At 35.5% G+C, this 14,449-nt stretch overlaps 1 protein-coding gene and 1 long non-coding RNA gene across 3 annotated transcripts in view; one reads left to right on the forward strand and one right to left on the reverse strand.

The window, feature by feature from the left end:
- LOC138160145 (uncharacterized) overlaps nt 1–14,449 on the reverse strand; it is a 440,030-nt gene that overhangs the window by 400,652 nt on the left and 24,929 nt on the right. The gene's annotated exons all lie outside the window — the stretch shown is intronic.
- The window catches only part of MMP16 (matrix metallopeptidase 16), a 433,355-nt gene that overhangs the window by 218,312 nt on the left and 200,594 nt on the right, over nt 1–14,449 (forward strand). For both annotated transcript variants that reach the window (XR_011168087.1, XM_069086690.1), the window contains exon 3: nt 12,368–12,490. Coding sequence is in view for 1 of the 2 variants with exons in the window: in XM_069086690.1 (XP_068942791.1) it covers nt 12,368–12,490 (123 nt within the window). In the remaining variant the exon portion in view is untranslated. The remainder of the gene's footprint in view (nt 1–12,367; nt 12,491–14,449) is intronic.

Consider the following 14,449-nt stretch of genomic DNA (forward strand, 5'->3'; position numbering starts at 1 on the left):
AGAGAGAGAGAGAGAGAGAGAGAGAGAGAGAGAGAGAGACTTTCTCTTTTGAGGAAGAGAAAAGAAGTTAGTAGGCACTGACCAACAGACCATTTATTTATTTATACTGGTTTTGAAAAATTCATTGGGCTTATCAGGAATCTAGTGGTTGGTTTATTTGTTCTCAGTAAATACTTCTTGGGGCGGCCAGGTAGCACAGTGAGTAAGAGCACCAGATCCAGTGTCGGGATAACCTGGGGATCAAATCTGGGCTCAGACACTTAGCACCCAGCCAGAAACACCTGGCCGTGTAACCTTGAGCAAGTTACTTAACCCCAATTGCTTAGGGGCAGCCAGGTGACTCAGCAAGTAAAGAGCACCAGCTCCAGTGTTGGGATGACCTAGGGATCAAATCTGGGCTCAGATACTTAGCACCACATCCAGAAATAACTGGCCTTGTAACTGAGCAAGTTACTTAACCCTGATTGCTTTAATAAATAAATAAATACTTCTTGAAGTTGTCTTCATCTTTAAGGTACCACATTAGATAGAGTGCTAAGCCTGGTGTCAGAGAGATTAAAGTTCAAATCTAGCTCAGGCCCTTAATAACTGTGATCTTTAATCTCAGCCTGATTCACTTTACTCAACTAAAAATTGTTATATTAATAGCACCTGTGTAATAGATTTGTTGTGAGGATCGAATGAGATATTTCTAAGGCGTTTAGCATAGGGCCTGGCACATATTAGCACTATATAAAGCTACCTGGTGTTTCTTTTCTCCTCCTACTCCCCCTCTCCCTCCCACACATGTCATCATTCCTTCCTTTTTTTCTACTTCCTTCCTTGATAGAGCAGGAAGTACTTCATTCATAAATCAATTAATATTTAAAGGTGGTAATCTGACAAATTTATTAATTATAAATTATATATTATTTAAATTATAAAATAAAAAACAGTAGAAAGGTATATTGTGATTTGGGGCAGTTAGAGGGCATATTAGATAGAGTGTTGGTATCAGAGTCAGGAAGACTAAACTTCCTGAGTTCAAATCTGGCCTCACACTTAATAGCTTCTGTTACCCTGGATAAGTCACTTAACCTTGTTTACCTCATTTTCCCCATATGTAAAATAGGCAGGAGAAGGAAATGGCAAACCCCTTTAGTCTCTTTACTAAGAAAATCCCAAATGGTGTTACAAAGAATCAGACATGACTGAACAACAACAAAATATTGTGATTTAAGTACTTTTCCTGATAACTTGTTTCATATCCCCATACAAAATGTGAGATATATACTTCATACATTAACATCTCCATTTTACATATAAAAAAATTAGGATAAAATATTATATGATTTTTTCCATAATATAAAATTTTTATATTAAAGAATGAGTCAGTCTAGATTTAAATCAATTGGGGAATGCCTAAACAAAAAGTGGTTATACAAATCTAGTTGAATATTAATGCACTCCAAGAAAAAAAAAAGACATCAGAAAAGCAAGGGAAATTTATATGAACTGATTCAGAGTGAAATATGCAGAACTAGGGAAATATACACAATGAGTCTAAACATGTAAGTGGAAAAAACAGACAAGGAAGCAAAAACTACAAAAAGAATACTGTATAATTACAATGACCAAGCTTGATCGAAAAGAAAAAATTACTCAAGAAATGAATTTCCTTATTTTTTTGGAGCTGTAGCAAGATGGAGAAATATGGGTGTGTAATATTACATAAGCTGTTATATTTGGTTGATGTGTTCATTAATTTTGTTAAATTACTTTTTTTCCCTCCTTTTTTAATCCTTTGCTATAAGAGATGGCTCATGTGTAAGGGAAATAATAATTTATGAAAATGAAGATGCAAAAACATTATCAATAAATCTTGGAAAAAAGATCATTTTCATGATGTCACCCCTAAATTTAAAGTAAACACAATCTGAAAGATTCTAAAGTCTTAATATTTACTTTTTTTCTTTAAGTTGAGTCAGCCTCTTATTTAAAGGAAGATATTTGGGCTTTGTAAAATTATCATTTTTTTGGCAATTCTGTTATTTCCCTCATCAAAGTAACTACTGATAAAGAAACTTCTACTACTGCTGATTTTTCTGTAATTGAGAATTTTTTTTTTGAAATTGAGAATTTTTAAGTGTTATTCTGACTAGGTAAGAGTTTAAATAGATTTCCCATGTCCATGGGTGGTGCTATTTGTCACTGGTGAGACTTGAAGCCAGATCTTCTTAAATCAGAGACCTTATCTCTCTTCATTATGCTACAATGTCTAGTAAAATTAGTTTATTACATACCACAAAATCAATAATTGGAAGAATTTTTATAATCACGAGTAAAATTTGAATTTTTTTTGTTGTCCCTCATTTCTCCTATCTCTCAGGTGCATTGTAATAATATTTTTAAAAGTGAGAATATTTGGCCTTTTTTACTTGTACATGTAAGCATCTTAGTCTATGTATAAATCCATATGAATTTGATTTAAATTGATAAATGAATATAAACTTTAATTTACGTGTGTATTTGTTTAATATAAACTTGGGAAAATGCTACTGACTGATTATGATCCAATTATTGAATTATGATAAATTTTTCATTTTTATTTTATTTTCAGATCAATTCTTAGTGTGGTAAAAAGCGTTTTATTAAAGACTGCCTGTTTTTTTCCCCCTCTATGTCTCTTACTTGATTTTCAAAATCCTTTTTGAGCTCTTCCATGACCTCAGACCAATTCATATTTTTCTTTTTTTTTTGCTTTTTGGAGGGGGGAACGACAGGGCAGTTGGCGTTAAGTGACTTGCCCGAGGTCACATGGGTAGTAAGTGTGTCAAGTGTCTGAGGTTGGACTTGAACTCAGGTTCTCCTGACTCCAGGGCTGGTGCTCTATTCACTGTGCCACCTAGCCACCCACCCCAATTCATATTTTTCTTGGAGGCTTTGGATGTAGGAGTTTTGACTTTGTTGTCTTCTTCTGATTGTATGTTTTGATCTTCCTTGTCATCAAAGTAAGATTCTATAGTCTGAGTATTTCCCACTGCTTGCCCATTTTCCCAGTCAGTTACTTGACTTTTTAACTCAGTTAAGATAGGGTTCTGTCTCCCATGTGGAGGGCATACTGAAGCATTCCAAGCTTCAGGGGTTTTGTGCAGAGTTCTCAGAGATACTTCTAGGGACCTGTAAATTTTCAGTTCTTCAAAGGTCATATGATCTAAGAAGAGGTGGTTACTTCTCTTCTGGTCTGTGAGTTACCTCAAATACTCTTTTCTGCCCTGGAACTGTGAGATGGATTCCCTCTCCACTGCTGCTACAAGCTCTCCTATGCCAGTACTCCTCCATGCCCCAGGACTACCACCCAAGACTGAGACCCAGCTCCAAGTAGGGGCAAAGCAACAGAATCCTGCCTCTATATCAGCAAATTGATCCCTTTACTCACCTTCTGATCAATTGTTTTCTCCCCGTACTGTCTGTGGGCTGAGAGCTCTTGAAGCAGCTGATATAGTTGCCCCTGCCACCACCACTTCTGCCTTAGGGAGGCACTGGAGCATGGGCTGGTCTATGCTATTCCCTTACCTAAGTCCAACGGATTTTTTCCCTCTGACTTTCTAAATTGTCTTTAGCAATTGTGGTTTGAGAAATCTGCAAACCACCTCAGCTACTAGTGATTCAGTCCCCTGAGGTCTGCTCCAGGTTTGCTGGGGTCTGGTCTGTGCAGGAGAAACACTCATCTCCTAACCCGGTGCAACAAACCTTTCCCATCAACCATCGAGGTTGTTTTGGACTGGAAATTTGTTTCACTCTCTTTTTGTAGGTTCTGCTGCTCTAAAATTTGTTTAGAGTCATTTTTTTTACTCATTTTTACAGGTATTTGGAGGGGTTTGGGGGAGAATTCTGGCAAGGCCCTGCTTTTACTCTGCCATCTTGACTCCACCCTCTCTGCTTTTTTTTTCTTGATAAGAAACTAAACTTGGCTAACTGTGAGATAGATTGTTATTGGAACCAACAGAAGACAAATTTTGAATTTTTAAAATGTAAACACCAAGCCATAATGTTCTGTGCTCTAATATACTTTGTTATTTTCTTTGGAAATTACTCTTGATTAGATACTATGCTCTGTTTAATTGCAAAGAATATTTGGCTATAAGGTTTGCGTAACTTAAATATGCATGTTCTCAATGCCAAATTATACAAATATTTTCCATTGTTTGTTTGTTTGTTTGTTTGTTTTATTCCTGGAATCCATGTGTTATTTTCCAGTTTTATTCTGATACTCATTTTCAATCTCAATACTCATCGTTGATATGCTGTGATTTAATGAATTTTAAGATATTTACAAACAGAAAGTACCCATTCATTTGTTATTAATTATTTCATTCATAAGCTACTATTATTGAGATATTAGTATGTGCACAAGTTCATGACTTTCTGGGACGGAGAGATAGCAAAATGAATAAGGTATGGACCATTCTCTAAGGCATGCACATAAATTTCTATGGTACAAGGATTGTAAGAGGAAAATGTGAACAACATTCCAGGGCACAAAGAAGGAGAGATTCCTTCAGGAAATGTTGGTCAAATTCTAATTGCACATACACACACATACACATGCACACAATATATATACACATATATGTGTCTGTGGAGAAGGGGGTGGTGGTTATAATCACTTCTATTTGAATCCAAAAAGTTACCTGAGTAGTTGAAACACTTTTTATTTTACCAGTACTGTACCCTGGCTACATAAAGTAAAATGGAAATTTAATTGTTATTCTATTAATATTATCAGCCATCAGAGTAGACAGGCTTGAAAATACAGCCCCATGGAATAGATTTTCCCCTATGAATTTTATTCACTATTTCTGTTGATAAAAATGAACTGCATAACATAATTCATGTCTACATTTCCACTTCATTTCATGGTATGTTTATAGGTATACTCTAAAACATTAGTGAAATCATAAAATTAGTCAGCCCAAGTCCTTGAAGTCATTGGAATATCACACATGTCAAACAGACATTCCCATGTTCTAGCTATCTAACTTTCCACCTTCACTTTGTCCAAAGTACAAAAACAGTTATTTTTGGCCAAAGATACATTTGGTCATGATAATAGATGCTTCTATTTTGGCAAATTTTACTCTATACTCTTCAATGAAATTTAATGATGAAAAATTTATTAAACACCTACTATCTGCATTATAATAGGCTTTTAAGATACAAAGTCAAAAATAAAAGAGGTCCTGCTGTGATGGAGTTTAATAATGGAACCTACTAAGATTACACATAATTCACATAAATAGATAAACATCTATATAAAATATACAAACCCATGAATAAATATATGCAAAGTAAGAGCAGCAGCAACAATATTAATCCATATCTCTTTGCTCTTTTAAGGTTTAAAAAGTATTGCTTCTTTTATATATAATTATTTTGATTTCTAAAAGGAGCAGAGGACAAACATTTGGGGGCAGAAAATGAACTTTTACTTAAAGAAATAAAAAGAAGCAAATAATTTTGTAAGGGATGTGAGATACTGCACTTTTTATATATCAACTCCTAAGTTGCTCAAAAGGGCAAAAAATTGAAGTTTTGATTATATTTTTGATAAAATTTGAGGAAGGACAGACTTTTTGAAGGATGAAATCAAGGACCAAGAGGACGTATTTGGATACAGGAAAATATTGAGAATGCAGGGCATTGTGGTTCCTCAGTTTATTTGTATGAAAGATTATAACTTGGGGGGCAGAGTCAAGATGGAAGAGTAGAAAAAGGAATTCCATGAGGCTCCTGCTCTTACCTCCTCCAATTCAAGTAAAAAACTTTAAACAAACTTTGGATCTACAGAATCCACAAAATGACAGAGAGAAGCTAAATTCCTGCTGAAGACAACCTACAGGCCTGCATCAATGGGCCAGCACAGAGCTCGGGGAGGCAACCCGAGCCCAGACCCACGTGAGCCCAACACTAGCTTAAGGGTACCCCAACCAGCCACTGGCTGGAGGGACTTCAGATCACCAGCAGCTGTGGGGTTTCCAGAAATATAAACATATATGCTAAGGAAACAGTGAGAGGTCAGTGCAGTGTGGACTTTGGTATCTGGGAATTTGGGACAGTGGTCCGGCCTTCACCCCCTGGAGGGAGAAGTGGCTGAAGGGGGACTGCAGCCACAGCCACATTGCTGCTTCAGAGTTCCTGGTCAGCAGATTGTAGGGGGACCAAATGACTAGTCTGAGAGGTAATTGCTCTTGCTTTAACCTGCTTGGATCTGGATTGCTGTCTAGGGTGGAGGTCCTGGGGTACATAACCAGTTTGCCAGAGCATGTGAAGGCTTCAGAGAGGGCACCCAACTAAGAGCTGTGAAAACCCCAGCAATTTGGGACAAATCTCCCCTTTCTGGTAGCAGAGTTCTACTGTGGCAAAAAGCTCAAAAGTCAAGTAATTGAGTGGCAACATAAGCAAGAAAAGGAAGCAATGCAAGCAGACCAATCTGACTTTACACTTCTATTTTGGGGACAAAAAAGATCAAAGCATGGAACAGGAGGAAGACAGAAAAGTCAGAAATCCTGTACCAAAGCTTCCAAGAAAAACATGATCCAGTTACAGGCTAAAGAGGAGCTCAAAAAGGATTTTGAAAACCAAGTAAGAGAAGTGGAGGAAAAATTGGGAAGAGAAATGAGAATGATGCAAGAAAATTATGAAACGAGAGACAACAACCTGACTGAAGAAAATAACACCTTAAAATAGAATAACTCAAATGGCAAAAAGAGGCTCAAAAAGGCAATGAAGAGAAGAATGACTTAAAAAGCTAAATTTGCCAGATGGAAAAAAAATCTCAAAAGCTCACTGGAGAGAATAATTCCTTCAAAATTAGATTGGAGCAAATGGAAAATAGTGAGTTTTTGAGAAATCAAGATACTGTTAAGCAGATATGAACAAATGAAAAAATAGAAGGTAATATGAATATCTCATTGGAAAAACCAGTGACCTGGAAAATAGATCCAGGAGACATAATTTAAAAATTATTGGACTACCTGAAACCATGATCAAAAAAAGAGCCTAGAAATCATCTTTCAAGAAATTCTCACGGAAAATTACCCTGATGTTTTAGAACCAGAGGTTAAAATAGAGTTTAAAGAATCCACCTATCACCTCCTGAAAAAGATCCCAAAAAGTAAACACCTAGGAATATTGTAGCCAGGTTCTGGAGTTCACAGATCAAGGGGAAAATATTACAAGCAGCCAGGAAGAAACAACTTGAATATTGTGAAAACACACTCAGGACAAGTAACACAGGACCTGGTAGCTTCTACATTGAGGGATTGAAGGGCCTGGAATATGATATTCCAGAGGTCAAAGGAGCTGGGGTTAAAACCAAGAGTCACCTACCCAGCAAACCTGAGTATTATGTTTCAGGGCAAAATAAGGTTTAATGGAATAGAGGAATTTCAAGCATTCTTGATGAAAAAAACCAGAGCTCAAAAGAAAATTTGACACTCAGATACAAGAAACAAGAGAAGCATAAGAAGGTAAACAGGGTAAAGAAATCATAAGGAACTTATCAACGTTGAACTATTTACATTCCTACATGGAAAAACAAAAATTTTAACTTATGAAATATTTCTCAATATGAGAATAGTTGAAGGAAATAGAAATGTATGTATGTGTGTTTATATACACACATGCACACACACATATGTGTGTGTATGCCTATATAGGAGGGTCTATGGGCATATGAACACATAAGTGAGTGTGTGAATATATTTGTACAGGTATATATAGGCCGAGGGCACAGGACCAATTTAATAGGAAGGGATGAGACTTAAAAAGTGAAATTAAGAGGTGAGAGGGGAATATAATGAGAGGAGATGGGGAGAGGCAGAATAGTGTAAATTATCTCATATAGAAGAGGCAAGGGAAAACTGTTTCAATGGAGGGGAAGAACAGGAAGGCAAAAGGGAATGAGTCAAACTTATTCTCCATAAATTTGAGTTAGAGAGGGAATGACATACACATTAAATAGGGTATCTCACCCTACAGGAGAGTAGGGACTAAGGGGATGAGAGGGGGGATGATGGAAGGGAGGGCAGGCTGGGTGTGTGTGGGGGGGAAGTTGGAAGCACCCACTTTTCAAAAGGGACAGGATCAAAGTGGAGAATAGAACAAGTGGGGGATGGGATAGGATGGAGGAAAATAGAGTCAATATTTCACAATATATCCACTATGGAAATGTTTTCATAGCTTCACTTGTACAACCTATATTGAATTGCCTATCTTCCCAGTAAGGGTGGGTGATGATGGAGGAAGGGAAAGAATCTGGAATTCAAAGTTTTAAAATCAAATGTTTAAATATATATATTATCATTATTATTACTATTATTATTTTACATGTAACTGGGAAATATACAGTCACCGGGGCATAGAGATCGACCATGCCCTACTGGAAAGTCAGAGGGGGGATGGAGAAAGATATGGGAAAGAGCAGATTGGGGTAGGGGATATTCTGTGGGTTTGCTCTTTTGGGGTAGTGGGTAGGAGAAAAATGGGGATTAATTTTATAACTCAAAATCTTGTGGAAATGAATGATGTAAGCTAAAAAAAATAAAAAAGAGAGGAAAAAAGAATAAATCATAAGATTCCATTTCTCTTACTGCAAAGTTAATCTTACAGACAACAAAATATAAAGCTCTTCCAAATATAATAAACTCTGGCTATAATCACAAAAAATGATTAAAACTCACAAAGTTGTGAATCCGATAATCATTTGAAGACAAAGAAATGATTTTATAAGGATATTTTTTTGTTTTATAACTAACAGTGGGAATTATTTTGTGAGTTCTACTTTGTAAGTAAAAGATTTGTCACTAAAGCCTAGGAGGCTCTGATTTGAGCCATTCATTGGTAGTGCTGAAGAAACTTTAGAAAAGTGGAAAACCAGATGGAGAGAGGTGATGAGAAGACAGAAGGAGGTAGTGAAGAGTAAGCAGGTAGATGTTTCAGCAGCTGTTTTAAGATTTGCTGATTGCTGAAAGGCTGAAACTCATTGGGAATTATGTACATTCCCCTCGTTACCCCTAATGCCGTCTATAGATTGAGAAAGATAACATCTCTTTCAGGTTTTAGTTAATCTGTATGTGCATATCTGATCTGATATGGTGAAGAAGAGGGGGAAGGATAACCTCTTTATCTCATTTACTCTAACAAGAGAATGGAGTCTATTTGGACAAAATAGCATCATGTTGAGTGATGAGCTGCCTTGGCTGATCAGCATTGCTCAGAGAGCTAATTCAAGGAATTTCTATATGAGTTCTAAGTTGTTCTAGAAAGAAATTTTAAGGTGATTGGATGATCCAGCATCCTGTTGAGTGCAGAATTGCCTGGAATTATCTGTTTCCCAAAGATCCAACCTGAGAAGTATTGTACTTTTCTGGTTTAACCGAATTGTTTAACACTACAATAGTGTAATACTTCCTCAGCATCCATTATAGGTGAAGGGCTTATCACTGCTTCATGAATTCAAGAGTAAAGGAGTTGACTTGCTCAGCAGGAAAGTAATGAGGACCCAAAGGAGAACATTTACTAGAAAAGTGGCTTCATTCAGTGCAGATTTTTCATGAAGGGATCAAGGACATCAACATTTGAAATCCAGAGTTCTTAGTTTCCCTGAGATTTTGAGTTGTTTTCACTTGTATCTCCTTGCTAGATTTTTGTAAGTATACACCCATTCTCCCCTAGGTAAAATTTGATAGAAGAGCATGACCCACATTTTTTTTTTTGTATCTTTCACTATGGTATGTTGATTATTCTTGCTTTTAATTTATCAGTAGGTAGATGTTTTAAGTTTGAGTTAATGATGTTAATGCTGTGACTAACTGGGAAATAGGAAGTACACTGTGGCTTCTAGAATCCTGAGACAATGTGAGTTGTAGCTGTGTCGTGATGATCTTTCTCTGCAAAACTAGACCTGCCAGTGTAAGGATTAGTTGTAAGCAGGAGAGAGAGAAAGAGAGGAAGAGAGTGAGTTAGTGAGTGACAGATAAAGAGAGAGAGAGACAGAGAGAGACAGACAGACACAGAGAGAGAGAGAGAGAGAGAGAGAGAGAGAGAGAGAGAGAGAGAGAGAGAGAGAGAGAATGCCGATGCTTTGAAGGAATAAGGGATTTTATTTGATATAGATGAGGAAGGAATATATTTCAGACCTTGGGGGGGACAAAAAAACCTGTACAAATACATGAGTATGAGAGATGGAATTTAATGTACAGTGAATAGGTACAGGCTATTAGAAAGTATGGTGGAAGGGGCGGCTAGGTGGTGCAGTGAGTAAAAGCTCTGGCCCTGGAGTCAGGAAGACCCGAGTTCAGTTCCGGCTTCAGACACTTAACACCCACACACCAAAAAAAAAAAAAAACAAACTAGCTGTGTAACCTTGGGCAAGTTACTTAAACCCAATTGCCCTCCAAAAGGCAAAAAAAAGGATGGTGGTAAGTATATGACATAGAATAATAAGAAATAAGCCTGAAAACATAGATGGAACCAGAATGTAAACCTTATTCAAATAGATTTATTGCTTCCTTAAGCTACATATAACATGCATTTCCTTAGATGTACATATTTACAGCTTGCATTAACTAAATTAATTATTTTATCAGTTCATCCAATATTTACTTAGTAACTGTTATTTGTTTAGTACTATTCTAGATTTCAGAGATAACAATAACATTCAGGCCCTGTTGTCTGTCCCCCAAAGCTATGATTTTCTTAATTAAATGTTACATTTCTGTGAAAAACATAATAGTAGTAGTTAAATCCAATACCTATACATTCTGTGGTATTAGTGATTGGACCACTAAAACTTAAAGAAAAAATATACTTACAATAATTACCTTTGAATATATTTTCTTGGTTTTACTAGATCATAAATTATTCTTTTAAAGACAACCCCTTTTTTCTCTAAAATAGGAAACATTTAATTGTTTATTTAAATTAATGTAGTTATTTACAACAATTATCTTCTATAGATTGATCTCTGTATCTAGTTTACTTTCTATTTAGAGGACATGGAGTGATATAAGCCTTGATGGAATTAAGTAGAATTTAATCAGAAATTTCCCAATTTATCCTCTTCCTTAACATTGTTCATAATAAATCTCAGTTCATAGAGAGTTACTAACAAGATGCAGAAGCTATTTAAGTACATGGTTTTAACAGTATAGCAGGGAAATCTCAAAGTAAAGATTTTTTTATGAGGCATGTAAAAAGCCTTTGCCAAGATGACTAAAATCATTGTATTTACATAGGCTGGTGACTTTGAAGAACAGAAAACAGGGATGTTTAAATATAAGAAGCTTTGTCTGGGAAGAAAAATAGAAAAAAAGTAGACAAATACAGATTTATGCTTTTGAAAGGTATATGTGTATCTAGAGCTTCAGATTTTATAGTAAGAGGTTCTTCTGGTATGAAAAAGACTTCAATTAACTCTAACTCAGATGGGCAACTCTTCCTTTGACTCTGAGGGAGTTGCCTGAGAACCTGAGTGGTTTTTGCTTATTTTCACTCAACTAAAAATGTATCCTCTTAGGCAGGAGTTGAATTCATATTTTCCTGAATTCAGAAAGACCCCTGCAGCCATTATACCCCTGTGTTATACATACATACATACATACATACATACACACACACAAACACACTCTCACACCATACACACACACACACACACGCACACACACACAATATTTATGGTAATAGATATGACCATGGAAGTGACCTTATATATCATTTAGTTCAACCCTTTTCATTTTACAAATGAAGCAACTGAGGTCCAGAGAAGTTTAGTAACTCACTTGGTCACAGAAGGAGTAAGTGGTAGACCAGGGATTTGAATTCATGTCCTCTGTGCTGACAAGTTCAAGGTCATTTCCACTGTGCCAGCTTCAGCTCCTGTGATTCTAATTCATATAATCTGTTCATTTAAAAAAAGCTCCAGGATTAATCAAGTTGGATTCTTGGTAAAAAGTCTGAGGCAAATGAGAGCTACCCTACATAATGAAAGGGAAGATCAAAGTGAAAGAAAGAGGGGAAGAAGAAAGAGAAAATGTAATATGAGAGGAAAATTCATTTTTCACTGGGATAAAGTATTGTGAAATGTCCTATTGTTTCTGGAATTGAAGACCATGTCAATCAACACAGACCAAAATGAATTAAATATTGAGAATTTTTTTTATTAATCTGGATAGAGTTAACAGTAATCCTGGCTCATTAAAAAACACATTTCACTTAGAACTTGGTCTATGATCTCAGATTTGTCTGTTGATGTGTGTGTGTGTAAAAATTTGAAAAAAAAATAGTGGTTTGAAATAAATGGTAACGGGAAAATATTTTTTGACAGCTGGATGAAGAAGCCTCGTTGTGGTGTGCCTGACCAGACTCGAGGCAGCTCCAAATTTAACATTCGTCGAAAACGATATGCACTAACAGGACAGAAGTGGCAACACAAGCACATCACTTACAGGTACCCAAACTGACTATCAATTCATCTTTCTGACATTTTATGTGATGGGCATTTTACAAAGTGATTTGACTTGGAGTTATAAACACTATTCAATGTTAACATTCATTCTTTAATGGACCTAAAGAGCCCCTAGTTGGATGAGAGTAAAATATATAATTTACAGTGGGGCACTGTAGAAAACTTTTTAGACCTTAATTCTTTTCAAGTGAATTAGCACTTCTGGCTTGTTGAGTGTAATATTAGTAGCCTGAATTACTTTAATATCAAAAATGAGTAATATAATCAGCTCATCAAGCCCACCAATATGATATTTAATTCTTTTGGCAAGTATTTATTTCCTTAAAAAAGAAATGAATGATGAAAATATATGTATGCATGTGTATATATACATACACATACATGTACACCTAAACATGTATCTATGTACATATAAATATGTATATATTTATACATCCTTATATGCATGTTTCTGTCTAATCTCTCTATACATATGTGTCCATTATTCTATTTGAATAGAAACTCCTTTGAAATCCCTAAATTTATTCTAGCATCACTCCACTTATATTCTTTCCTGTTCCCATGGCAATATATTAGAGAAATATCCTGAATGAAAGACAGCCCAAGCAATATGGATACCTTACAAATTGTGGTGATAAGAATTATTGTCATTAGTTGTATACCTGGGTCGCAATTTACGTTTATCAAAATAAATGAATAATAAAGAGCAGGGAGGTAGATACTATTCTTTATTTGAGAACCCTTTAGGAGCATTAAACATAAAGATGTTGACCTTAAATAGATAAAAAAGAATAGATGAAACTCTACTGTTTTAAAATATTCCTTTATTTAGATTTACCAGGTAAATTGGCCCACATGTATCAAGCTTTTTCAAGTTTCTTTCTAATGACTTAAATTATGCCAATGTTACTGTGCTTTTAGTTTGACTGTAAGTGCATGTTTGTGACTGTCATCTCTTGTGTTATACAAATAATCATCATCATAAAAAATAATAACAAAACCCAAATGCTAAAAGTAAAAAAAAAATCTATATGACTAAACAATTGTTAGATACTACCAAATTCACAATAATTTCTACATACTTACCTCAAGTAAGTTTGTGGTTATTGAAACAACTTGATAGCTGTTTGATTTAGTTCTCTTCAATTTATAAGTATATATGCCATATGGGAAAATAAAATGAAAAAAAGAACTTGATAGCATCTGTCACTTCCTCTTTGGTCTAGCAGTCTCATAATACTGTTAGAGAAAGTGATCAAATATGTCTGTTGGAGATTTTTTTTCACAAAGTCATGGAAAACCTTATGGTATTCTTTTGGAAATGTTTGGTTGATTTGAGAGTTATTCATAGTCATTCCATTAAAGTGAAAGGGTTTTCACTACTGAATCCTCAATTTCTATTGTCTGAAATTAGATAATGCTGAGAGGGGTGAGACAGAATCCTCTGAGCTTTCTTAATGATACACAATCCTGATGACTAAATTGCACAGATAGTTGATTCTCTTAAAGCATCTTCTTTGACATTCTAATTGCCTTGCATGGAGATAGCCTCACAAACATCCTGTCAACTACTACATTCCTGTTTAGAAGTCTGTCCCTTAGAATCAAAGACCTTACCAAATAACCTACTGCCTTATAAATCATTACCATTGCAGCTCTCTTCCCATTATGTGGTAACCATTAACTGTTTCCTAGGTAATAACTTACAGTCTAATTTTTTTTTCTATTTTTGAGTCTCATTCATGGATCTCCTATTACGGTGGTATGAAACATCAAAAACAGAAAGAAATTTAATTTGGATCTACCATGTGATAGTTACTGGGAATGCAATGACAAAAATGTAACAGCAAGTCAGATAACTTAGATTCTAATAATATCCAGCATTTATTTAGCTCTATAACTTTTGCAGAACTTTTTACATGTGTTATCTCATTTGATTTT

This window comes from Petaurus breviceps, unplaced genomic scaffold (genome assembly GCF_028583685.1).
Source record: "Petaurus breviceps papuanus isolate PSGF00001 unplaced genomic scaffold, PetGlider_PUasm1.0 179, whole genome shotgun sequence".
Classification (NCBI taxonomy): Eukaryota; Metazoa; Chordata; class Mammalia; order Diprotodontia; family Petauridae; genus Petaurus; species Petaurus breviceps.